The sequence below is a fragment of the Fundulus heteroclitus genome, chromosome 13 (assembly GCF_011125445.2).
Source record: "Fundulus heteroclitus isolate FHET01 chromosome 13, MU-UCD_Fhet_4.1, whole genome shotgun sequence".
NCBI lineage: Eukaryota > Metazoa > Chordata > Actinopteri > Cyprinodontiformes > Fundulidae > Fundulus > Fundulus heteroclitus.
The window spans coordinates 26,554,663-26,582,619 of record NC_046373.1 but is presented as its reverse complement, the minus strand read 5'-3'; the positions used below and the strand labels follow the sequence as shown (position 1 = coordinate 26,582,619).

The 27,957-nt window shown below is 39.1% G+C and overlaps 1 pseudogene and 3 gene segments (V, D, J or C); 2 read left to right on the top strand and 2 right to left on the bottom strand.

Annotated features, from left to right (window-relative positions):
• Positions 1 to 6,664: 6,664 nt before the first annotated feature.
• LOC118565468 lies at positions 6,665 to 7,155 on the bottom strand. The segment is given in 2 exon segments: positions 6,665 to 6,996; positions 7,104 to 7,155. Coding segments are annotated over 2 exon segments (384 nt in total).
• Positions 7,156 to 12,224: 5,069 nt separating this feature from the next.
• Positions 12,225 to 12,801, bottom strand: LOC118565297. The segment is given in 2 exon segments: positions 12,225 to 12,642; positions 12,750 to 12,801. Coding segments are annotated over 2 exon segments (375 nt in total).
• Positions 12,802 to 12,907: 106 nt separating this feature from the next.
• Positions 12,908 to 16,279, top strand: LOC118565467 (annotated as a pseudogene).
• A 7,275-nt stretch (positions 16,280 to 23,554) lies between these two features.
• LOC118565466 overlaps positions 23,555 to 27,957 on the top strand; it is a 22,340-nt gene continuing 17,937 nt past the window's right edge. The window contains 2 exon segments of the C gene segment in view: positions 23,555 to 23,582; positions 27,698 to 27,812. Coding sequence covers positions 23,555 to 23,582; positions 27,698 to 27,812 — 143 coding nt within the window.

Below are 27,957 nucleotides of genomic sequence, written 5' to 3'. Positions count from 1 at the left end.
ACCTCCATCTGTGACACATGGTTCAGTTTCTGTTCAGTCTGAATAGGGGAGGTTTTTGTACGACTGATTTTCACTGTGTGAATGAATATGTGCTGCTGATGTAGAAATGACCCACACAGTAGTAAACTGCAGCATCTTCAGCCTGAACTCCACTGATGGTCAGAGTGAAGTCAGAGTTTGATCCACTGCCTGTAAAACGACTTGGAGTCCCTGATGCTCGAGTGCTGGTATAATAAATGAGCAGCTTAGGAGTTTGTCCATCTTTCTGTTGATACCAGGCTAAATAGCTGCTATAAATATTCTGTGAAGTCTGACAGGTGATCCTGGCAGATCCTCCCAGATCAGCTGTCACTGCTGCAGGCTGAGTCACTGTGACCTGACCTCTGGACTCTGAGGACACAGAGACAAAAACATAAAGCAGCTTGATGGTTTTGTGGGCTTCATTTCAGAGGGACAGATGTTGATAGAGGAGAGGAGTTTGATCCTCTGGACTTTACCTGTGAAGCAGCAGCAGAGGAGAGTCCAGATGAGGACGCAGATCAAAGTCATGTTTTTGATGAGGAGGATTTCTGTGTCTTCTGTTGTCATGAAGGACAGCTGTCAGTCCTCCAGTGTTCAACTCTCAGGACTATAAACTCTCCCAGAGCACTGGAGCATGGTGCTGCTGATGCAAAGTGCCTCTCTATGGAAATGCTCTGTAGTGATTCCTGCAGGGACTTTGGAACAATATGAATTTATGAATATGAGGTTTTACAGAATAAAACACATAAAACAATAACCAGATATTTATTTATTTCTCTTTAGTCTTTCTAATTGATTAAAATCATTGTAGAAATTTTAAATGTTACCATAATATTGACAGATGAGTAACAAAAAGAAAAATGTAATTTTTCCATTGAAATCAAAGCCAAAAGTTTTGGTTACTTTGCACTTTCTTCAACTTCTTCTCTGTACTTTAACACTCATTTATTAATACAACTCAATTTGAACAAAAAAATAATTCAATCTGAAAAACTCACAGAGAAAGAAATGGCAATTAGAAGGATTTTATTGATACAATATTTTAAGTCTTTGGCGCTCAGACCTCGGCAGGAACATTAATGCTGAATTATACTTTAATATGCATAAGTAGATGTATGAGAACAGGTATGTTCCCCCAAAAATGCCGAGGTCAGAGCGCCTGCTCATAAGGCAGTGTGACGGGATAGTGATTTGAATGGGAGATGATTAGCTGAATGAAATGAACGAAATTAACAAGGAGAAGTGAGCAGAGATGCTTTCTTGCGGAAGATGTCTTGCGTATGCTTCTTGCGGAAGATGTGAGCAGAGATTCTTTCTTGCGGAAGATGTCTTGCTTATGCTTTCTTGCGGAAGATGTCTTGCTTATGCTTTCTTGCGGAAGATGTCTTGCGCATGCTTTCTTGCGGAAGATGTCTTGCGCATGCTTTCTTGCGGAAGATGTCTTGCGCATGCTTTCTTGCGGAAGATGTCTTGCGCATGCTTTCTTGCGGAAGATGTCTTGCGCATGCTTTCTTGCGGAAGATGTCTTGCGCATGCTTTCTTGCGGAAGATGTCTTGCGCATGCTTCTTGCGGAAGATGTCTTGCGCATGCTTCTTGCGGAAGATGTCTTGCGCATGCTTCTTGCGGAAGATGTCTTGCGCATGCTTCTTGCGGAAGATGTCTTGCGCATGCTTCTTGCGGAAGATGTCTTGCGCATGCTTCTTGCGGAAGATGTCTTGCGCATGCTTCTTGCGGAAGATGTCTTGCGCATGCTTCTTGCGGAAGATGTCTTGCGCATGCTTCTTGCGGAAGATGTCTTGCGCATGCTTCTTGCGGAAGATGTCTTGCAGATGATGCACGTAGAGAAATGAGTAATCATGACAAGATGCGACACAGGTGACATGATGCATAACAGGATGCATATCAGAATGCTTGACGCAGGCATGAAAGAACACATGACGAGACGCAGGACCAGATTCTTCGAGACGCACGAGAGAGTGCATTGCAGGATACATAACAGAATGAGTGATGGGATAACTGTCAACATGAGTGGCAATATGAATGAAAGTATACATGTGATTAATGATGATGTGAAAGAAGCATGAAAGATCAACTATATGATAGGAGAGTTACGAACTGTGATGATTATGAATGATAAACTCAATTTGAAAGAGTGAAACCTGAAGGGTCTGACGGAACATGTGAAAAGTTTCAATCCACCACCAGTATTTGCAGTTAGATTACCTTAAAGCCGAGAGGCATTGGGCAGCTAAAATGAATGGAAGCTCAGAACGATGTGTGAGGCATGATGATGATGACCGAGCCCATTGTTTGAGTGATCAGGAACCTGTGAAACAATTATAGAGAACCCCCCCCAAAACCTACGGATGGCAGCATCCGTAAATTTTTAAACACATCCACGACAGAAAGGCATTATAGAATATATTTCGATCAGGCGAGAAGCAGACCAGACGGTCAAAACGGCAGCTCTCAACCAGAGTATCCTGTTCAAGAAGGAAAGAACAAATTTAGCGAACTCTAGCTGCCTGGAAATAAAGCATGACTCTGGCAATGATGCATTTGTGAGATTGAGGTGACCAAGCAAGGAGGGCAGCTGACAGTTGAAAATAACTGATATGGGACGAGACTGATATCTTGTGAATTCGAGAGCTTATTGCCGGCAGGAACCATGCTGGAACCAAGTTTAGATCAATACCTAGAACTCGATTTGCAGGCCGACAGGTTTAATTTAAAAGGACAAACTGAGAATAGTGAAAGGAAGATCTAGGAGAGGAAGTGACCACAAGATGAATGAATGAAGAGGATGAAGATGGTAACATGACTGAACATTGTGCCAATTCAGGCACCACAGAGAAAGCATGCTCCAGACGGGCAGAGAAGAATGAAAAGGAGAAGCAGCGTAGCTTAATGAGAGGGCCGTTTGCCGCGAAGGCCTACCAAACAGGGCCGTTTGCCGCGAAGGCCTACCAAACAGGGCCGTTTGCCGCGAAGGCCTACCAAACAGGGGCCGTTTGCCGCGAAGGCCTACCAAACAGGGCCGTTTGCCGCGAAGGCCTACCAAACAGGGCCGTTTGCCGCGAAGGCCTACCAAACAGGGCCGTTTGCCGCGAAGGCCTACCAAACAGGGCCGTTTGCCGCGAAGGCCTACAAAACAGGGCCGTTTGCCGCGAAGGCCTACAAAACAGGGCCGTTTGCCGCGAAGGCCTACAAAACAGGGCCGTTTGCCGCGAAGGCCTACAAAACAGTGATGTGGAATGGGAGATGAAGGTGAGGTGAATGGTGAGGTGAGGTGAGGGGAACGGTGAGATGGATGGTGAGATGAGGTGAGATGAATGGTGGGGTGCTCGGCCGGTGCTCGGGGTTGCTGCATGGCTGATGCATGGGGGCTGATGCATGGATGCTGATGCATGGGGGCTGATGCATGGGGGCTGATGCATGGATGCTGATGCATGGGGACATGAAAGATGAATGCTCATGACATGAAGGACACAAAACAGGCACATACAGAGTACATGAGGAGTAGGAGACGGGCACATGGCAGGGCACATGGCGGGCACATGGCCGGGCACATGGCAGGGGTATGAGACAGGTACGAGCAGGGTACGAGACAGGGCACGAGACAAGGCACACAACGTAGCACGTGGCAGTGCCCGATGAAAGTAGGTGAAGAGAATTTGACAGAATACTTTATGAATGCCTGGCCAGAGCAGCAGAGCTTGTGAAGGGCACAACAATTGGTATAAATTGCTGGATTTAAAATGCACTTCTGAAATAAAATGGGTTAAGTAACAACTCAACCCTACTGTCCGGTTAAACTGAACGTGAATGACATTGAAGGTACTTAATGCGGAAGGATTGCCAATAGTAAGTCTTTGAATGACGAAATCAGAGATTTAAAATGCTGAGACATTTGCTAATACAGCCTGCAGGTTGATGATAAAGGGGAGACGAGAAGAACGTTGCCATATCAAAGATAGTAAGAGAACACAGGAATGGGAAAACCAAAGAGGAAAAATGGTAAGGTTAACATTTCAACTTACAAACTTAACACTTAAAATCAAGCATACTATGGACAAGAAATTACTGTAGAAAATATGAACAATGAGTTGAATTAGAATGACATAATTATGAAATAAGAGAAGATTAATGGAGTCCATCACGAACCATACTGCAACCAGTAGGTGGCAGTAATGCTACTACAAGCCTGTAGCCAACCGCCAAAACCATAAGAAGAAGAAAACGAAAACAAACAGAATGGATGGGATACCTCTGCCTAACAGACGGACAGTTCAGGAGCATGATGAGCGAAATGCATGTAATAAGAATGAAAACATGAGTGGATACGTGTTACCTTGAGCTGCTAGGAGCGGCATGAGAGGAGATCCGGCTGAAAGTTGCGCAGGACGATAGCCGCTTTCGGCTACGAAGCAGAGCGGGACCGGAACTGAGTCAGAGTTGGGACGGCGTCTACGTCGCTTGTGAAAAGCGGGGATTTGCAAGTTCATAGCGCCAGGAATCGGAGCTGATGAAAACAGAGGTTGGGAGACGGAATGAGACGCCACGGCGGAAGAAGGCTCGCTAAGAGAGCGAATCCAGGTCAGTGCTGGTTAAGATATGCTGGAGCGAATACAGAGATTGCAGAGGATGGATGCGCGGCTAGATGGCGTTCCTAAGAGCAGCAGGATTTGAGGATGAGTTGTTAACGTCTTGAATCGGACATCTGATTCGAAATCCAACATGCAATCTGTTTGCGCTTGCTGGTTAGCAGGCTGAGACGTGGATTTGAAGTTGCTTTTAAGATGAGCGCGGGATGCTGATTGGCTTCATGGAGGTGCGGTTCGTAGCTGATTGGCTCACATCAGAGGCGGATCGGACTCTGATTGAATGGAGGCAGGCGATGACTTTCTTCGATTGAACTTGCGCCTCAGCTTCATTTTTTAAACTTAGTTTTTAGTGGATTTCATAAAAATTGGTCAAAAACTATTTATTTCTTAATAAAGCAATAACAGAATGTCACGTTCTCATGTGTTTCCATTCATTCAGCTTCACCAGTCATCAGTTGTGTTTCTATTCAGTCTGAATAAGTTAGTTAATTGATTGTTTTCCACTGTGTGAACACAACTTGGCTGTTGAAAGTGTCGCTCTGACAGAATCTCAGCCTGAACTTTATTGATGGTCAGAGTGAAGTCAGAGTTTGATCTACTGCCTATGAAATAATGAGCAGCTGGAGAGTTTAGGACTAAAACAATTGTATCACTGTTTAAAAAACATCTAGTCAGAACCTGAGGATATGTGTTCAGCCAAGAGAGCTAAATATGCAGCTGTTGTACAGCAACAGCTGCACCTCCAGTCACCAGTCTGTCAAGCTCCTGAAGTTCGCGGACGACACCACTCTCATCGGACTTATCTCTAATGGTGACAAGTCCGCCTGCAGGTGGAAGGCTGACCATCTGGTGACCTGGTGCAGGTAGAACAACCTGGAGCTCAACGCTGTAAAAACAGTGGAGATGGTTGTGGACTTCAGGAAGAACTCAGCCCCAGCTTCCCCCATCACCCTCTGTGACTCCACCATCGACACTGTGGAGTCTTTCCGCTTCCTGGGAACTGTCATCTCCCAGGACCCAAAGTGGGAGCTGAACATCAACTCCCTCACCAAGAAAGCCCAGCAGAGGATGTACTTCCCTGCGGCTGCTGAAGAAATTCAACCTGCCAAGGACAATGATGGTGCAGTTCTACTCCTCCATCATTGAGTCCATCCTCACCTCCTTCATCACCATCTGGTACGCTGGTGCCACCGCTAAGGATAAGGGCAGACTGCAGCGTGTCATCCAGTCTGCAGAGAAGGTGATTGGCTGTAATCTTCCATCTCTCCAGGACCTGTACGCCTCCAGGACTCTGAGGCGTGCCGGAAGATTGTGGCTAATCCTTCGCACCCCAGTCACAGACTATTTCAGTCACTTCCCTCTGGCAGGAGGCTGCGGTCCATCAGGACCACAACCTCACGTCACAAGAACAGTTTTTTCCCATCTGCTACCAGCGTTATGAACAACGCCAAGAGCTGCCCGTGAAACTGGACACTGTCTCTCTCCCCCATTCAGGACAAGCTTCTGCGTTACATTAATGCACAATTTACTGAGTGTATATAGCTTCTGTGTATATATATATATATATATATATATATATATATATATATATATATATATATATATATATATATATATATATATACATACATTTTATTTTATTTTTTGTCTGCACCAAGTCAAATTCCTTTTAAGTGCAAACCAACTTGCCAATAAACTTGATTCTGATTCTGATCTTAATCTGGTTGTTAACAATGTTTTCCATAATGCGTGCCTAAATTCTGACATTTTATTTAAATCTCAGGTTATCTTCCACAACATAGTTTTTAAAAGTCTAATAAAATATTCAAACCTATAAGTTATCTTCAAAGCTTCCCATGAAACCAGCAATAATAATGTGAACTATTCATGTGAATGTATTTGTGAGGAAATATATCTCCATGAAATGATTGTTACTCTGTGTGTGTCTGTGTTTAGTGAGCTGTGTCAGAGTCTGCTGTGACATTCAGCTGCAGTTTCTGTTCAGTCTGACTGAGGGAGGTTTTTGTACGACTGTTTTTCACTGTGTGAACAAATTCTGACTGTTGATGTAATGAAAACTCTGACAGTAGTAAACTGCAGCATCTTCAGCCTGAACTCCACTGATGGTCAGAGTGAAGTCAGAGTTTGATCCACTGCCTGTAAAACGACTTGGAGTCCCTGATGCTCGAGTGCTGGCAAAATAAATGAGCAGCTTAGGAGTTTGTCCATCTTTCTGTTGATACCAGGCTTGATAGTGGCCGTTGGAATCAACATAAACATCCTGACTGGTCCTACAGGTGATCCTGGCAGATCCTCCCAGATCAGCTGTCACTGCTGCAGGCTGAGTCACTGTGACCTGACCTCTGGACTCTGAGGACACAGAGACAAAAACATAAAGCAGCTTGATGGTTTTGTGGGCTTCATTTCAGAGGGACAGATGTTGATAGAGGAGAGGAGTTTGATCCTCTGGACTTTACCTGTGAAGCAGCAGCAGAGGAGAGTCCAGATGAGGACGCAGATCAAAGTCATGTTTTTGATGAGGAGGATTTCTGTGTCTTCTGTTGTGATGAAGGACAGCTGTCAGTCCTCCAGTGTTCAACTCTCAGGACTATAAACTCTCCCAGAGCACTGGAGCATGGTGCTGCTGATGCAAAGTGCCTCTCTATGGAAATGCTCTGACTGACTCCTGCCGGGAGTTTGGAACAATATGAATTTATGAATATGAGGTTTTACAGAATAAAACACATAAAACAATACCCAGATATTTATTTATTTCTCTTTAGTCTTTCTAATGGATTAAGATCATTGTAGAAATTTTAAATGTTACCATAACATTGACAGATGAGTAACAAAAAGGAAAATGTCATTTTTTCCATTGAAATCACAGCCAAAAGTTTTGGTTACTTTGCACTTTCTTCAACATATTTTCTGTACTTTATCAGTACAACTCAATTTGAACCAAAAATAAAACAAAACGTGTTTTATTAAATATCATGTCTCGCCCTTCAAAATTTGGTTAGTTAATGAATTAATTTCTGATAGTTAGATTGATTTATTTTGTCTAATAGAAACCTGGATGAAAGAGGACTAGTATAAATGAGTCAACTCCCTCCAATTATTCAAATTTTCACATTCCCATAACTAATAGGAGGAGTAGCAACTATCTTTCAGTCTGATTTATTAATTAGTCCCAGGCCAAATAATAACTACAATTCTTTTCAACATTTAACCCTTAGTTTCCCTCATCCAAACTGCAAAGCAATAAAGCCTCTTCTATTTGTTTGTAGTATCGTCCACCAGGCCCTTACTCTCAGGTTTTAGATCAGTTCTCAGACCTCTTATATGATTTAGTGATAAACACTGACAAGGTTCTTATAGTGGGGAATTTCAACATTCAGTGTGATAACCATAATGTAGCCTTTAAAACTATGCTAGATTAAAATGATTTTGCTCATAATTTGCAGAAATCGATGCATTCCTGAATTCATACTTTGGTCCTTGTGCTGACATATGGCATGGATTGCAAGGAGATAACAGTATTTCCTCACAACCCTGTCCAATCTGACCATTTTTAATAATCTTTGAGTTCAATATAACTGAGCTCTCCACCCCCAAACAAGGGCTTCATTATAGTAGAACTTTATCAGTTAATGCTGTATCAAATTTTAAAGAGTCTGCCCCCCTTTTAATATCCTCAGTATCACAGAAATACTCAGCAGAGGGCCGCCTGTTTTCCATGAACTGCCTTGAACACAGCATTAAACCTGGCCTGTTCTCCCCGACTTTACTGACTTCCTCTGCCTTCCAGAAGCTTTTGTTGCAGAGCAGGTGAGTAGGTCACAGAGATAACTCCCTCTTTCCACACCAATGTTTTTTCTTCCCTACACAAATTGATGCCTTTGTTGATGGTGTCACTTAATAGTTAAGTTTTGCATTAGACAAAATATATATATATATAAAAAGGTTTTTATTCACAGGAATCTGGCTCCCTGGTTTAATCCAGATCTGTGTTATTTGAGAGACAATGTTAGGAAATTGGAGAAAAAATGGCACACTACACATCTAGAGGAATCCTACATAATCTGGAAAAACATGTCATGGTGTTCTCTTTTAATGAGCTCAGTTTCTATAAAGGGTTTCTGTTCATTGCATATGGTTTTGACTTTTGAAATAATCTTAAAAATAAGTATCAACCTAAATGTTAAAATCCCATTTTTTTTTTACTTTGTTCAAATCAAATAATAGGACAAGAAAGGCTAGCTTACGTTTAAGCAGCTTAAAGTCTAACTCTTAGACTGAAAAAAAATCCTGAAAACCGTTGAACTTGAACTTTGAATATTCATGTATCAAAAGTGTTCAAATTAAGTTTAAATATGAAATATTGCACATTTTTTACACCGATTATGGTATTCCGCGTTTGAGTGCTGCCTCCGTTTACGATCGGCCATATCCGACGTGTGACGTCAGTTCAAGAACACCGGGAATGCGCAAAGCGAACTTGCATAGAAACACACATTGTTTACATTGTACAACCAGTACGGCGAACAAAGATATATATATGGATGTTTTCCAGTATCTTCTTTCACACACCAAATCTGCTGATCCACGTCTACTTTGAGCAAGCGCTTTTTTTAAAAAAAAATGCCGAACTAAGTCCACAATAAAATGCCTTCTAGGTGCGTAGTTGGTGGCTGTAGTGCAGACCGCGGTGAAGTTGGTTTGACATTGGACATTCAAGCTCCGCGGGGTCAGCGGGATCTAGCTCACGGTTGATCCGGTTGAAGGACTACGACTTCGGCCAGCGTCTCTCAGCTGCTCCCTTCTCCCATACGCGGTGGGACCGTCAACAAATCTGATTTGATTTTTGTCTCTCAAGAGTGCTCCGCTGACGCCGTGGAGCTTGAATGTCCATGTCAAACCAACTTCACCGCGGTCTAGTGCAGTCCAGAAAGTAGCGCTACATACTTGGCCGGTGGATCAAAAGGTAAGAAAGAAATGGGATAAATTCGTAAAAGAAACGAGAAAGGACTGGATTGCCGGCAGTGACAAAAGTTTTTTATGCAATTCACACTTCACGAGCGAGGATTTTGAGGGGTACTTACAATGGAGCATGGGCTCTATGTCTTGAGCAGCATTAGATATAGTCTCCCCCGGTTCACCTTGTTCAAACTCCATTTCTTCGTATATATATTCGGTATCGGAGTCGCCGATGCTTGCGGTGGAGTTTGTAGATGTATCAGACACTTTTTTTTTAATACATTTTTTGTACGTAGAGTAAGAGTTATTAATTAAATATAATAAATCAGTAGCGAAAGTCATAGTGTTAGCAGCCGGATGCATGGTACTCGTTCTGTATGTGACGTCACATTCCGGAGCAGCCCGATTGAAGAATGTTCGGGCTCATTTGCTTATACAGCAAGTTTTATCGAAATTACTTCCAAACGGCGAACATAATTCACATATAATATACATTTCTTTACTCTGGTAACTATTTGAATGCATCTGCGTAAAAGTACATTCAGTCCAAGAGTTAGACTTTAAAGTAAACAGGTAGGAAAGGTATGTTTGCAATAATGATTTAATGCTCATTTAATAATTTATTCTGCTATGTCCAGCAATAAGAATATTTATTGCACATATTAGCTGGTTTTAAATGAATCAGCAAGTCCTTGCCTGCTTTCCATGAACTCCCTTGAACACAGCATTAAACTTGGCATCTTTTCCCCGACTTTCCTGACTTCCTCTGACCTCGAGAAGCTTTTGTTGCAGAGCAGGTAAATAAGTCATAGAGATAACTCCCTCTTTTGACACCATATTTACGTTTTATCAGCCTAGAATCAATACAGCAGATCATTTCTTTTAAGTTACAGAACCTGTTGCTGATTAATATTTTCTTTCATTCTGAAAATATATTACTATTAATCTATTGATTTTCAATTAATTAGAATACGCAATTCAATGAGGCTCATTTCTCAGATTAAAAGTACATTTGAAAATAACCTACTTTTCTTTAGGCCCACAATACTGTTTTTATTAGTTTGATGTAATAATCTAATCTTTAATATCACATTTTCATTAACTGTTAGCAGAAAATGATCCTAATTAACAGAAACACACGCTTGAAAACACGAGTCTGTGTGTAGTTAGTCCACAATTTTAAATGTTATATCCATTTTGATGTTTTACATTTAAAATATCTTAAAGAAAACAGTATCAGCCTTCATATTGTGATACAGTCTTTGATGTGACTGTGGGCTAAGTCTGCATCTTTGATACAGGGGACCCAGGTTCAAGCTCTGGTTGTGTCAGGAAGGGAATCTGGCTTGAAAACTCTTCCTAGTCTCTGTCTAAGTTGTAACGACTTGCTGTGGTGACTCCTGAATAAGTGAGCAGCTGAAAGATCTCACATAGCAATGTGAGATTATTCTGTTTCTTTTACCTTTTTATTGACAATTTGTATTATAGATTTGATTCATATTTACTATTTGTTAGATAAACTATTGAGACACCAAACTTATTTAATTGGTATAATTATACAGCTTATGTCTCTGTATATTAAAAATGATTTAACTTCCATTTTATCTTATTTTGTTTGTAAATCAGATATCATGAAGGTCAAAGGTCATAGCCAGTCACTCTAGCTGCCGCATACAGCTTCATCTTTGATTAATGTAAAATAGGATAAAAACATGTTTTCACAATAATTTAAACTTAGATAATTTGAAACAGATAATTAAAATAAAATATTTTGAGTTTTGTTTCTCACTAAACTAATGACGACCCGGTAGTAATAATGTTACCATGTAATGATGGGAGTTATATTTGATTTTGTATTCAATAAAAAATTTCTGCTTATGAAACTCACATTGAGCCTCTTTTTACTGCAGAATAAGATTAAAAGTATTTTATGTTCACCGTAATGTTTTCTTACATATTTAATCCTTTTGCATGCTGTGCTTTATCTCCAGACACTGAGGGGTTTCGGATCAAAAAAGAAAATCGTCTGATTGTAGGACAACAGCAGAACACTGAGGCATGGCGAGCCTAAATTTCTAGTTGAACTATATGACCTGGCTTTGTCTATCAAACTATAGACAATATAGTTATATAAATGTTGACAATTAGTTAAAAGGTAAACGAAAAAATGTTGATCTCTTTTCACGATTAGTCATAATACATGTTGGGTGACATTAGAGGACTGAAGATGTGAAAAGTCAGCTTGGTGTGAAGTTGAGCATGTTTACAGAGTTCATCACATTTTATCCTGATATGTTTCCTCCATGTTTTATTTTATTCTCATACTGATTCAGCAATGTTTGTAATGTAGTTATTTGATCTCAGTGAATAGTTTATTGACTGGAATATTGATATTATGTCTCTCCTGTAAAATCAGTTTTAAACACCTGTGAGGTAGAGGTCATAAAGCTCAAAGGTTATTGTCATTGTCTAGTTGCCTGAAACAGCTTCAGATTTGGATGTTAACAAAGTGTTTCAAAATTTAGTTAAAATATTTTGAGTTTAGAAGTTTAAACAGCATTGTTTTATACTTCTCTAAGAAAAGCTCTGAAGTCAATTTTACCAGATTAAAACCGGAAAGCGTGTTTTAGTTTGTTCACTGAACAGAATCAGTCTCTGCAGCTGCAGTTCAGTTTCTGTTCAGTCTGACTGAGGGAGGTTTTTGTACGACTGTTTTTCACTGTGTGAACACCCACAAGCTGCTAATATAGTGAGCACTCTGACAGTAATAAACTGCAGCATCTTCAGCCTGAACTCCACTGATGGTCAGAGTGAAGTCAGAGTATGATCCACTGCCTGTAAAACGACTTGGAGTCCCTGATTCTCGAGTGCTGGCATAATAAATGAGCAGCTTAGGAGTTTGTCCATCTTTCTGTTGATACCAGGCTAGATAGTTGTTGTTATAAACATTCTGACTGGTCCTACAGGGGATCCTGGCAGATCCTCCCAGATCAGCTGTCACTGCTGCAGGCTGAGTCACTGTGACCTGACCTCTGGACTCTGAGGACACAGAGACAAAAACATAAAGCAGCTTGATGGTTTTGTGGGCTTCATTTCAGAGGGACAGATGTTGATAGAGGAGAGGAGTTTGATCCTCTGGACTTTACCTGTGAAGCAGCAGCAGAGGAGAGTCCAGATGAGGACGCAGATCAAAGTCATGTTTTTGATGAGGAGGATTTCTGTGTCTTCTGTTGTGATGAAGGACAGCTGTCAGTCCTCCAGTGTTCAACTCTCAGGACTATAAACTCTCCCAGAGCACTGGAGCATGGTGCTGCTGATGCAAAGTGGCTCTCTATGGAAATGTTCTGTAGTGATTCCTGTAGGAACACGGATCTTTAAGTTGCAGTTGCTCTTTCAGTCAGAATATTCTGTTTCTGTGCAAAATCCCATCAATGATGTATAGAAAATATTCTTCACATTACTTTTGTTTTTAACGATTTATCAGGCACAATCTTCACTTTTAACATCTTTCCATTTTTAGGCTGCAGCTTTAATTTAATTTTTGTGAATAATGGGGATGAAACATACCAGGTCAAATCAAAATCATATGTATGTAACACCTTTATTTTAGTGGCATATAAGGCAAGGCAAATTTACTTTATTTCAGTACAGAGACAATGCAAAGTGCTTTACATGATTAAAATACAGAGAAAAAAAATTTAAGCAAGTAGGAATACAATTTAGAAACAAAATAGAACATGGGAAAATAGAGACTAAAAGCAAACATAAAAAACAGTTGAACTACAAAGTTGAACTAATGATGTGTCAGTCAAACAGTTTAACTAGAACAGTCGAAGGCAATGCTAAACAAATGTGTTTTTAAAGATCCACTGGCTTAGCCCGAGGAGGATGAAACAGACCAATTCAAATCAAAATCATGTGTATTTAATACCTATATTTTAGTGGCATATAAAGATCCACTGACTTAGCCCCAGCAATTTATTTCTACCCCTTTGATTTTAAAGAAAAGCAATTTGACCACTAGATAAACCAAGCTACCAAAAACGAATGAGCAATTATACCCCTTAAAAATCTTCTCTGAGATACCATGTAACTGCACATGAAACTGCAAAAGATTTAACACCAGCGCTATTCCACCGTGCACCAATATAAATGAGTTAATCATGCATGCAGACGCTCTGTGTGCCCTGATGAAGGTTCACTCACCTCAGCATGCCAAAAGCCTGCAGCCACACCAATGGATGACTGTCCACCTACTTTCTGATTATCCCTAATTATATCACCATGTAGGAGAACTCCATTTAAAGTCTCTACTCTCAGTCATAGACTGTTGTCTTTCTTCTTCTTCTCCTCTTCTTTCTCTTCTTCCTTGCTGACCAACAGTAGGTCAATATCCCCGAGCATAAATAGCGGTTATTGTTCACCCTGTTCTCAATTAATCCGGTATGTAGATCATGTTATTGTCTTACATGGTAAATTTGGCAAACGTTTTACAACGGATGCCCTTCCTGATACAACTCTCTGCATTTATCCAGCTTTGTGACCAAACTCAGAATAGGACACAGGACAATCTGCCCCTGTGAGGCTGCATTGCATTGAATAGTAGTTTACCAGAGTGATGGATTAAATTATTAATCTAAACTATTTTCCTTAGACTAATAACTGTTATACAAAATAATTTTCTGGGGGATAAAACATGCTAGCATTATTTATAATTCTATTTGCTTTAAATTAAATTATCAATTAATAATAATAATTCATGACAATTATAATTATGATTGGTTTACATCTAGATTTAGAAGACCTGAATATGACACAGGCAGCAGATTTTATTTATGAAGTTTGTTTTCATGAAAGCGAATGAGCCGTGTCTCTACAGTCAGAGGTTTTTGTACGGCGGCTCAATGAGTTTGTATCACTGTGGTACACGTTTGGTGGAGGAACCAGACTGGAGGTTGGAAGTAAGTCAAATTTAAAGCTATTCTTTTACAAGCAACATTCTTGTTTAGCCAATGTTTATTTTTTTCCAAATAAAACCAGGAAAAAAATTGTACATTTTCTTTTCAAACAAACAGAACATTTAGAAAAAAAAAAATTCATTTGGTGAACAAAAATCTGAATTTGTAGATGATAAGGAGCTTCTTCAGGGTGGAACATAGACAGATTTTGTAGGTGTTTTATCTAAATTGTAGGTTTAGTTTAGTCTGAAGTCAGAGAGCCGTGTCTCTCTACAGTCAGAGGTTTTTGTACGGCGGCTCAATGAGTTTGTATCACTGTGGTGGACTTTTGGTGGAGGAACCAGACTGGAGGTTGGAAGTAAGTCACAGTAAAAGCTTGTTTTCAGTAATAATTGTCTGTTTAGAGTATTTCGCTTTGATAAAGGATGAGACTAAATTGTGATAATTTTGGTGGATAATCTGAGGCTGAAGGTTTAGTTTACTCTGAAAATGTATGGAAACTGTGTCTTTCTGCAGTCAAATGTTTCTATACAGCAGCTCAATCAGTTTTTATGTCTGTGGAGGACTTTGGGTCGTGGAATCAGCCTCAGTGAATGTTTAGATGTTTTTTAGTTATAGTTCTGTGTCCTGTTGAAAGTAGAAATTATATCTTTATTTTTATTATTTTCTTATACTGTGTTTTAAATAAGACCATAAAGCAAGGGTTAAAGTGTGAAGCAACACTGGAAGTAAAATGTCAACGATTTGAAGAGTAATTGTCATGACAATAAGGATCAGTCGTCCAAGAACGTACATTTTGTTTCTGAGATACTTGAAGCATAATCTCAAAGTATTGATGATAGACATGAGAAAACTTCTGATATTGATCAGAGCTTCTGAACAGTTTAAATGTATTTGAAATGTTACTATATGATATATAGAACTGTATATAAACATTTTATTCCCTTTTGTAAAGAAAATGACAACCAATGTTATTTTGAATGTCAGGTAAAAACGTAATATATTGCTTCTACATTTCAGTACTGATATATTTTAGTTCAAACTGTATTCTGAGTCTTCCTGAGCTGATATGCATGAACAATTTTGAAAGGGAAGTGAAACAGAGCGTGAGCTGAGTGGCTGTTAGAGCAGAAAGACATCTGTCAGAAACTTCTTTATGGAGAAAATTAACTCTAACAGGACAAGAGTTGAAATGACTGTTGTTAGATTCTAGTTCCTGTCCTCTAACCTGATTGGTGTCTCCTAGGTGATGCCCGTCCCACCCTGACAGTGCTGCCCCCCTCCAGTGAGGAGCTGCAGCAGGGGAAGGCCACCCTCATGTGTCTGGCCAACAAGGGCTTCCCCTCAGACTGGAGTCTGTCCTGGAAGGTGGACGACAGCAGCAGCAGCAGCAGCAGCTGGGAAGCAGAGCAGGAGCCCCGGGGTGCTGCAGAAGGACGGCCTCTACAGCTGGAGCAGCACCCTGAGGCTCCCTGCAGACCAGTGGAGGAAGGTGGGCTCTGTGACCTGTGAGGCCTCCAAGGGCTCCCAGCCTGCAGTCACACAGACGCTGACCAGAGACCACTGTTCCCAGTCCTGAGCTCATTCACTGGGAGTTTGCTGGTCTTTTTCTGCTACTGCTCTGTTTTTGCTCTTCAATCGTTTTTCTGTTTTTCTTCCATAAGTGTTCATCTGTTCATGTATAACTTGATGATTGAAATAAAACTGACAAAAAATAATTGTGGCTTTACTTTATTACTTAAATATATTTATTGTTTTACTAAAACTGTTGCACTGGACATTTTCAATTTAGGCATTCATACAGCTTAGAATTTCCTTTTTGCTCTATTTTAGACAAAAGTTTATGATTTCAGTAAAAATACTTAAAGATGCTCCTGTCAAAAGTACTGAAGAGCATAACCTTTTTTTTGCTAGTTTATGTGTCTAATATTCTTTAAAGTTATTATCTTAATACTTTTTTAAAGACAATTCAATATTTAAGGGTGAAGAAATTTAAAGGATATGTACAATAAGCGCAACATTTATCAAGAGTTTTAATGAAGAGCTCGACTCTGTAGGGGAAAAAGTTTGTGGATCTACAACAGCAGCTGGAATCTACAGCTGTTCATGATCATGGAGCTTACCTTTAACTGTCTGGCAGGTTTGACTCAAGAAAATGACACAGCTTTATTAACAGTATTCAGCTCTACATATCTGTGTGAGCAGATTTTCTCTCACATGAGGAGTGTCCTCAGCGCCTCCTGTAGTCGTCTGACTGCTGGACACTCAGAGACCTGTGTGCTCCTTAAAGTTACTAAGTGTGATCCCCATAAAGCAGAACTGGCAAACACAAAGCGGGGACAGAGATCTCATTAAGTATGTTCCTGCCACAGAGGAAAAGGAACTAAGAGTATATAACATTAAATTGAAATAAGTGTATTTGTCCTTAAGCAGATAGGTACAATGATCTGCCAAAGGAATAAGGTTTTTGCACTGAAAAATACTTATCTCAATGATCTTATTTCAAGTGCAGTATATCTAATTATATTATTTTACGAGGTCAACGTATTAGTTCCACTGGGAGATATGTACATACATGCTTAAATTTAGGTCAAATACATTTATCTCAAGCAGTTTCCACCTATATTTAGACCAATTTTTGCAGTGGTGATTACATCCACACGTTTACAGAGTTTGTTTTTCCTCATCATTATTTGAGCCGAGCATGGAAAGAATATTTGTTTTTATTGTTGTATGGTTCTTTTACTGTTATGGCAGACTCAATATGGATCAAAGTAGTTTAAAAAAAGTTGATCTAGACTTTGTCAACACATGTCAATAAATATAGTTGTTTTCTGTGGTGTATAACTTGATACAAAATTAATAAATGTGTTAATGCAGCCATTTATGTGGCATTCTGTGGCATTTTTAGATCTCACACCTCATCAGAAAGCTAGCTGACCCCTGCTGCCTAAGTCAGGAGATGTAAGAAAGAACCAAAAAATTTGACATAAAATGTTTTTGAGTGAAAAGGCTCATTTTTGCCTGACTGCTGAAGCTGCCAGCAACAGTTTCTTCTCAGTCTGACTGATGGTAAAATGTTTCATGTCCATCAGTCACTAACCCTGACCCTGTAACTGAGTTTCACTGCTATAACAAATACTTACTTTTCACATCCTTTTTACAAACAGTGGTAAACTGCAGCATTTTCAGCCTGAACTCCACTGATGGTCAGAGTGAAGTCACAGTTTTATCAACTGCCTGTAAAACGACTTGGAGTCCCTGATGCTCTGCTGTTAGCTTTATTTAAAGGAGGTTTGGGTATTTTCTCGCCTCTTTCTTGGTACCAGCCAAGGTATCTTCCACCATTCAACCTGCGTATGCTCTGACTTCTAATGCTGACTGACCCTCACAAAGATGAAGGGTGACTGCTGCAGGCAGTCATTGACTTCACCTCTGGTTCATTACTGATTCATGGTTGTAAAACAACCAAAGGTCAATCAACAAGAGCTGTCAGCTTTATTTGAACTATTTTTATTTTTGCTTTACAGTTGTGATTTTTAATTTTATGTAATTTTATTTTCACAACAATAAGTTTTGAAAATTAAAAAAATGACAGAAATTTAACTAAATTAGCGGAACACCATCATAAGATATGGCTGAAAGCCTCTTCAGCGACTGTGTCATTAAAAATTATCTCTCAGTTTTATAACATTTATATTTAAAGCAAACTCCCTGAGATAAACAGGATCTATTTAATGGTATATTTCTTAATCACCACAAATTAATTGACCCAGATAATCTGTGTCAAGTGTAGTTAATTTTGGGATCAACTTCTATATTGATTTAAACATCTGATCCTCTGTGCAAACCAGATTAAAATCTATTTATATTTTTTCTTTCTAACTGTATTGTAGCTTTTAAACTTAGTTTTTAGTAGATTTTATAAAAATGGGTCAAAAACTTTGGTTTTATTTATAAAGCAATACTAGAATGTCATGTTCTCATGTGTTTGCATTCAGTCAGCATCACCAGTCATGTGTTTCTATTCAGTCTGAATGAGTTAGTTCATTGATTGTTTTCCACTGTGTGAACACAACTTGGCTGTTGAAAGTGTCGCTCTGACAGAATCTTCAGCCTGAACTTTATTGATGGTCAGAGTGAAGTCAGAGTTTGATCTACTGCCTATGAAATAATGAGCAGCTGGAGAGTTAAGGACTAAAACAATTGTATCACTGTTTAAAGAACATCCAGACAGAACCTGAGGATATGTGTTCAGCCAAGAGAGATAAATCTTAATCTGGTTGTTAACAATGTTTTCTATAATGCATACCTAAATTCTGACATTTTATGTAAATCTCAGGTCAAATTTTATTGTCCACAACATAGTTTTTACAAGTCTATTAAAATATTCAAATACATAAATTAACTTCAAAGCTTCCCATGAAACCATTAATATTAATGGGAACTATTCATGTGAATGTATTTTTGAGGAAGAATATTGCCATAAATGATTGTTACTCTGTGTGTGTCTGTGTTTAGTGAGCTGTGTCAGAGTCTGCTGTGACATTCAGCTGCAGTTTCTGTTCAGCCTGACTGAGGGAGGTTTTTGTACGACTGTTTTTCACTGTGTGAACACAGCCTGACCGCTGATTTCATGATAACTCTGACAGTAGTAAACTGCAGCATCTTCAGTCTGAACTCCACTGATGGTCAGAGTGAAGTCAGAGTTTGATCCACTGCCTGTAAAACGACTTGGAGTCCCTGATGCTCGAGAGCTGGTATAATAAATGAGCAGCTTAGGAGTTTGTCCATCTTTCTGTTGATACCAGGCTAAATAGTTAGAGCCATAAACATTCTGACTGGTCCTACAGGGGATCCTGGCAGATCCTCCCAGATCAGCTGTCACTGCTGCAGGCTGAGTCACTGTGACCTGACCTCTGGACTCTGAGGACACAGAGACAAAAACATAAAGCAGCTTGATGGTTTTGTGGGCTTCATCTCAGAGGGACAGATGTTGATAGAGGAGAGGAGTTTGATCCTCTGGACTTTACCTGTGAAGCAGCAGCAGAGGAGAGTCCAGATGAGGACGCAGATCAAAGTCATGTTTTTGATGAGGAGGATTTCTGTGTCTTCTGTTGTGATGAAGGACAGCTGTCAGTCCTCCAGTGTTCAACTCTCAGGACTATAAACTCTCCCAGAGCACTGGAGCATGGTGCTGCTGATGCAAAGTGCCTCTCTATGGAAATGCTCTGGCTCAAAGTTGGAACCATCTGATGCTGCTGTTTGTTTGTAAATTGGGATTTTACCTTCCACTGTTAATGTTTTCAACACCCGCGACCCCATGAGGGATTAAGTGGGTCAGAAAATGGATGGATGGATGTTAATGTTTTAATTTTGAGGTTTATCTCTTTATATTACAAAAGTAAAATGATAGGCTTGGAGGTCCCGGGTTTGAAACCAGAAACTTTTATCTGCAAGGCAACATTGCCCCCAACTGTTCCACTGTGCAGCCCGTGAACACAAAAAAACTAATTTCTGGTTTTCAAATATTCCTGTAGATACTTTCAAGGCTCCTAACATCAATATGGAATAATTTTAAACATGAAGACTAAGATAAAAACGTTGACATCATCCATTCTAGCTTAGGTTACTCACAAAGAAAAGTAAAATTCCCCTCAGTGTGTTTTAATAAAAAGAAGAAAAAACAATAAAAATATTGGATGTGGGAGAATAAACATTTAAGATCTATTGCAATAAGAAGATTGATAAAGATTAATTAAAAAGATGTTGTCAGTGAATGCAAAATAACTGCTGAGCAGTTTTATTTATGCTGGAAGTTGGCGGGACAGAGATGGATGACAAACCAGCTGAAAGTCGCATTAAGTACTGAAATAGACTTATGGAGTGAAATTTTTTCCATTACTGTTGAAAGCAAAGAACATGTTTTGTAAACGGACATTTGAAAAATAAATAAATCCAGAAATTAAATTTCGAAAAACTTCTTAATTTAAAGATGGTTTTGAGCATATTTCTGTTGCTGTCTCGGAATTTATTTTTAATCACTTTTATTCCAGATTCAATTTTTTAAAATGTCATTTTTTTTTCACATATTTTATATTTTCAATATTCTGTTTTTCTATAAGAGTTTGATGAATTGCATTCCTTTAAAATTGTGTTTTCCAGATGACATTTTCTTCTCTTCTCCTGTTGATGCACACGTTGACCAATAAAAATGTTGTCACTAACATCATGCAGACCAATAGAAATGAGATTTCCATTCTCACTCCGGCGGAAAGCAACAAAAAGTTTATTTTTGTAAAATAGATAAATCGGAGACAACAGCAAAATTACTCTCAAACCCTTATTTTGATTAAGAAGTTATTCAAAGTTTGATTTCTGGATAGCATAATTTTTATTTTCAAATTTGATGCAAAAGTAATGGGACAAAATTCATTCCATATAGATTCTGGTTTCTTCTCTTTTTTTAAAATACTTTATGAGATTTGAATCTCAAACATTTATCTTCAGGGCAGAAACATGACTGTTGCTGTGCTTCAGCAGTGATGCACGTTTGTTGTCATGGTTACTGATGTAAGACCAGGAAATGAGACATGATTTCTTATCAAACGGGAAGTCAGTGTTGCCCCGGTTGAATCAAAAATAACTCACCACTTTCACATATAGTGCTATCAGATCAGTAAATATAGTAAATCAAGCAAGTTTATCTTAGATATATATTGTTATATCATAAATACACCTTAGAGAGCATTTAATAAAGAATTGGCTGATTGTACTGTACATTATATAACTTTATATTTAGGAACTATAATTAAACAGCTTTGTTAAAAGCCTTTCATTGTTGGTTGTTTTCTTCTTCAACTCTGAGAAGATGAAGTTTTTAAAGAGCAAAATAAAAATATTTAGTGAAACAATCTTTAAAATCATTAATTTTACAGCCTGGAGAGTGAAATGTGTTTTCTTCTAAGAATATTTTATTAACAGTTGAAACATTGCGGCTTCAGGGTTGTAAACTTACTCACATGATTTATTTAATTATTGAATTTATTTGAAGAGCTGTGAGTGTGTACTTTTAGAAACTATCACTCAGTTAAACAGTTTGTGTTAAAAAAGAGCTGTGGATCAGTTCCTCTCCAGCTGGGAGGTTTTTGTACGACGTTGTATCACTGTGTGAACGGCCAGCTGTTACACTGTTGACAGTAATAAACTCCTCCATCTTCAGCCTGAACTCCAGTGATTGTTAAAGTGAAAGCAGTTCCAGATCCACTTCCACTGAAACGAGCTGGAATCCCAGACTGACGGGACGAAGCAGAATGGATTAAAAGTTTGGGAGACTGTTTTTCCTTCTGAAGGTACCAGTGGAGGCATGTACCAGCACTGGAACTGGCTTTACAAGTGATGGAAACAGTCTGTCCTGCAACAACAGCCTGAGTTTCAGGCGTCTGAGTCAGGATGATTTCTGCTGAGGAACCTGGAAAATAAATTAATAAGAAGAAAAGCTTATAGTAATAAATCAAAAAGATTTGGACAAGAAGAAGCTCTCTTCTAGAAGAGTATAAAAGGTGGCCCTGGAAGGAATGATCATCAGAGAGTTTATTCCTGAAACAAGGTTTAAAGTCTCACCGTGAACCAGGAGCTCCAGGGTGGTCAGCAATAGAGTCAGTGACATCATCATTGTGCTGCTGGTGTGTCAGTGGCTCTGAAAGGCCTGGACAGCCACTGATCAACACTGACCTCTTAACAGCTGGGAGCAGAGAGGCAGGACACATATGCAAACACACAGAGTCAGTCACATGGAGCTCAGCTCTACAGCTCATAACGCCTCCTTTTCTCTGCTGAAACATCTGTCATGTATTTATTAATCTGCATCTCCTGCTACATGTCAGGATATTTCCTCCAACCTGCCGAGAGAACAGCACATGAGCTCACAGTGAATCACACTAAATCAAATTTAAACATGAAGTTATTATCACTCAAATAAGAAGTTAATTTTTTGGTGGAAATAACATGACTGTCCACTGGAAAACAAAAACACAATGTTGCTTAAAGAAATGGCCATATTTACATTTTATTTAGCATATTTCCTATGTCAGAAATTATAAATAAATGAAAAACATTCTATTAGCTCTTCCACAATTGTTCCCTTCTTATAATCTCTGACCAGCCTTTTCCATGTTTCTGCTCTTTATTGATTCCAATAACACTTGAATAACACTTCATTAGAATATTTTTTTTTTGTTTCTGTGCAAGATGATATTGATAATTTGTGGAAAATATTCTTCATACTTCATTGAAAACTGTTTTTAAAGACCTGTCAGGCGTCAGTTTTAAGTACTTTACATTGATTGTTTACATTTCCAACCGTTTCTGCATTTACCTGTTGTGGTTATGTTGTCAATGTATAATTTTTATCATTTCAATTTGTAGATTAATCATATCATTAATCATTGTGAAAGGCTCTCTGTCAGAGAAACAGGTTGGATGTTACATATAAAGATATCTGTGTCCAAATCAGAAGAAAGTTCAATCAAACCACACCTCAGTTTTGCCATAATACAATTTTGTAATTTTATATGATTCTTTGAAATCTCATATTTTTCATAGGATGTAGGATACACCATCTTATTGAACCGACATTTAGAGAATCTTTGTGGATGTTAAGAATAAAACTTACTAAGTCAAATCAAAATCACATTTGTATAATAATAACTTTATTTCAGTGGCATATAAAGATCCACTGGCTCCATCATTGTCTTTCTTACACTTTTGATTTTCAAGCAAAGGTCATTGGACCGCTGGCTAAACTAAGCCACTGTAACTTGACCCTTGCCAGATGGATGTCGTTTTGCCGAGCTCCACACATCTATCTGGAATAGCTGCCATTTGGAGGGATTTCAATACCACCGTAAAATAGATGAGCCAATCAGAATCTCCGGGCAGGATTTTCATAGATGTGACGTATCAGAGAAGCAACTGTTTGGACTCAGGCAACAATGGCGGATTGCAACGAGGAAGCAAGCGGTGACGAGACGTCTCTGAGTCCCCGTTTTGGATGACATGTCCTCTGCAAAAGCTGTCCCCAGAAATGTCCCTGATTTCAGTGTATCATGAGGGAGTAAAATGTTTAATGCAACAAGAGGTATTTACTCGGGTCCTGCCGCTGACCCAACCTGGTGGAATAGCAGAATCTAACGTGCCTTCCCCACCCCGTAAGCTTTGCAAAATTGGCAAAACAAACCAACCCCCCGACATAGACTGTCTGCCTGCCCTCCCACTTAGCAAAATAAGAGACGTACTTGGTATTCCTTAGAGAAATCTGGTAACCCAGTAACATTGATGCTGTTATTTCATCAGTGTTCTCCAATCTACCAATTATTAATTATTTAAAAGAAGACACGAGAACGGCTTTGGAAATTATCTTTTCGGTTTCGATGTTGGTTTCAATGTGAGTGGTTGAAGTAGCACTACTGTAAACCACTGTAGTCAGTAAAGATGACTACAGTGGTTTATAATCATATGCAAGGATTTTTGATAAGGCCCCTCCTTCTGAAATACATCTCAAATGGAGCAATCCCAGATGGATGTGTGACTGTGAAGCTCTGCAGTGTGAAATCAATCTGACAAGAGTAAGGGTAAAACCAAGCTTACCAACAATTCTACTCTGTAAAAATTCCAGCTCTGAGATGCTATGTTGACTACACATAATGTATGTGAAACTCTTACAGACCTGATGCTTTACGAATCTAATCTTACATCAATGACCTGATATAAACATGACCTAATCTCATGCTACAGTGTGCAGATGCTTTGTGTGCACTGAGGAAGGTTCACTCAACTCAGCATGCTGAAAACCTGGAGCTACACAATGGATGACGGTCGGCCTACTGTCTGATAATCCATAATTACTTGACCATGTTGGAAAACTCTATTCAAAGTCCCTACTCACAGTTATAGGCTTCTAGCTTTCCTCTTTTCTTTCTGCTTGCAAACATGACTTCCTTTTATTTGTTTTCTACTTCCTTGCAGACTAAAGGTAGCTATTCCTGATGCAAGTCTACCTTTGTCTGGGCTTGGGACTGGCAAAAATATTACACTGGTGTTGTGCGATCAGTCATGTGGCATAAAATCACACTGTAGGTTAAAAACCACTAAAAAATGATACTTTTACAGGCCCCCAGGGGACTGCCAGTTGCAGGAGGGGGTACCAACGCTGCTGTATACCAAACCCCCTTAGATTTATCTTCCTGTTGGCATGAGGACTGTATAAGCATCCACATTGGAGAGAGAATTGGAGCTAAATACAGCCTGCTGTTACACATCGGGACCTAACCAGCCGACTGCCATGGATACAATCTGCTTGTGACCTTTTTCTCGGCTTTTGCAGGAGAAATGCTGATGTGAAAATCAGTCCTTCAAGTTGTGCAGGGAACCTACGAACAAAGACACGCCAAGAAGGTCGTGCGGAGGTCCCCGTGCCCACAGCCAGAGCGCAGACCACCGGAGATCCAGGAAGGACCCTTCCTGGATCGCCTGAACTGCTTTTACCCCGGCTGCCTTGTCACAACAACCAGAACACAAGCTGCACCCTGAAGCAACTCTTACCAACTGGATGCTCAAAGTAAACCGAACAGACACAAAGGCTGAGGTTTAGCAGAGTTTGGCAGGGAACGTTTAAGATGGTTTATTTTATTTTTTTAATGTGTTTCACTACCATATTATGCTGATGTGTTTCACTGTATTTTACGGTTATAACAAACTTTATTTGCATTAGGATTTTATACACCGATTGGATATTAATGTTTGTGTTGTCTGGTCTGCTCATTATGACCGAATAGAGCTTAAAAATCTTTTTAAATTAGCGCCGGATGTTCACTAGCATAGTATCATTAGCTTCCCAGATAACATTAGTGCTATCAGAGAGTCAATGCAACTACGGTTTGTTTTAAACATAATGTTTGTTTTAAACATAATGTTTGTTTTTTGCTCTGCCATTGTTTGATAGTGTTATGAGCGTTAATGGGGAAGATTAATGTCGATATATTGGTGTTTTGTTTAACCTCAGCATTACCCCTAAAGTTAATGACCAATTGCTCCAGCACCATCTAGCTTCCCGGAGAAATAATTGCATTAATAAAATCAAGTGTCCTAAAGGTATTGACTTTACTGTGGAAATCATTCTTTAAAATGTTATTTTCTCAAATAATGTTTTATTTAACTCAGGATTTGCATTATGAATATGTTGCAACACATACCAAATAGTGTTCTAAATTAGTCAAGCTAATTTGATCTCATTCCACAATCTTTAAGATAACTTTAAGATTTTCTAACTTGGATCTGCAGTGAACCACGATTCACTGAATCAATCTGATGATGCTTTTCAACTATTTTATCTGTCCTGTTGTGTGTAAATAGTTCCTTAGCTTCCTTTTATCTTAATTTTGCTTAGTAGTTTAGTTAAGTTACACTAGCCTTGTAGAGAGGATTTATTGATTGAAATAAAGTGTTAATTTAGATACACAACATTCTATTGTGGTGTTCTCTGGATATTCATTATTTCTCTTAATAAAATCTTGAACTTTAAGGGAAGTTATCACTCCTTTATTCTATATGTGTGCAGAGTTTTCTGTTAGAAGAACGCCAGTGCTCGAATCACCCTTTCAACTATTGTCCTAATATCAGCTGTTTGGACTGATATTCACCGGACAATACCTAACAGACCGAGAGTTATTTATTGAACAATAACTTAAAACAGTACATAATGGCAGAACACAGGACACTCTGTTCCTTTGAGGGTACATTGTAATGAATCATCTCTGTGTGATTTATTAAATTAGTATATCTAAACTTGTTTCCATAAACTAAGTTTTTTTTTGTTGTTTCGGGGGATTAAACATGTTAAAGTTATTCATACATTAAAGTGCTATGAATAAAAGTCTAAATTCTGTGAGATTGTTTGGTTATCATTGAGATTTTAAAGATCTGAATATGATACAGGCAGCAGATTTTATTCAAGAAGTTTGTTTTTATGAAAGCCAGAGAGCCGTGTCTCTCTACAGTCAGAGGTTTTTGTACGGCGGCTCAATGAGTTTGTATCACTGTGGTTGACGTTCGGTGGAGGAACCAGACTGGAGGTTGGAAGTAAGTCACAGTAAAAGCTTTTTTTCAGTAATAACTGTCTCTTTAAAATATTTTACTTTGATAAATGACAATTTGGCAAATTGTAAACGTTTTTAGCATTAAATTGAACACAAATGTTATTTTAAGAACATAAACCCAATGTAGGTTACAATCTGAGTTTTTTATGGTTTGGAGAAGAATGAAACTAAAATTTAGATTTTCAGTGGTTATTCTAGACTTCAAGGTTTGGTTTAGTCTGAAAATGTATGAAAACTGTGTATTACTGCAGTCAAAGGTCTCTGTACAGCAGCTCACTCAGTTTGTATGTCTGTGGTGGGCTTTTGGTGGTACCGGTGGTGGTGGGGTGTCATTGGTGGGATGTTGTTTTTATTATAGTTCTGTCTCCTGTTGATAGTAGAAAATTAAATCTTTGTTTCCATTTTTTTTGTCATATTGTGTTTTGAATAAGACTAGAAAAAAAAGTTAAGAGTGTAAAGCAACACTGGAAGTGCAATGTCAACAATTTGAAGATTAAAAGTCATGAGAACAATGGTCAGCAATCCAAGGGCATATCTTTTGTTCATATGTATTGTAAAATTGCTGATAAAAAAACATGAGAAAACTGATATTGAGTTGGTCTTTTGAACGGTATGAGTTTCTTGGGAACTTTTACTAAATGAATTGGAATTGAATTGAATAAAAATATGTGATCTCGTTTTAACACAAATTACAGTTCCAATGTAATTTTGAATATCAGTTAAAAAATTCTAAATATATTTGTTCTACATTTCAGTACTGATTCTTTTAGTTCAAACTGTATTCTGAGTCTTCCTGAGCTGATATGCATGAACAATTTTTGAAAGGGAAGTGAAACAGAGCGTGAGCTGAGTGGCTGTTAGAGCAGAAAGACATCTGTCAGAAACTTCTTTATGGAGAAAATCAACTCTAACAGGACAAGAGTTGAAATGACTGTTGTTAGATTCTAGTTCCTGTCCTCTAACCTGATTGGTGTCTCCTAGGTGATGCCCGTCCCACCCTGACAGTGCTGCCCCCCTCCAGTGAGGAGCTGCAGCAGGGGAAGGCCACCCTCATGTGTCTGGCCAACAAGGGCTTCCCCTCAGACTGGAGTCTGTCCTGGAAGCTGGACGCAGCAGCAGCAGCTTCACCTGGGAAGAAAACAGGAGCCCGAGTGGTGCTGCAGAAGGACGGCCTCTACAGCTGGAGCAGCACCCTGAGGCTCCCTGCAGACCAGTGGAGGAAGGTGGGCTCTGTGACCTGT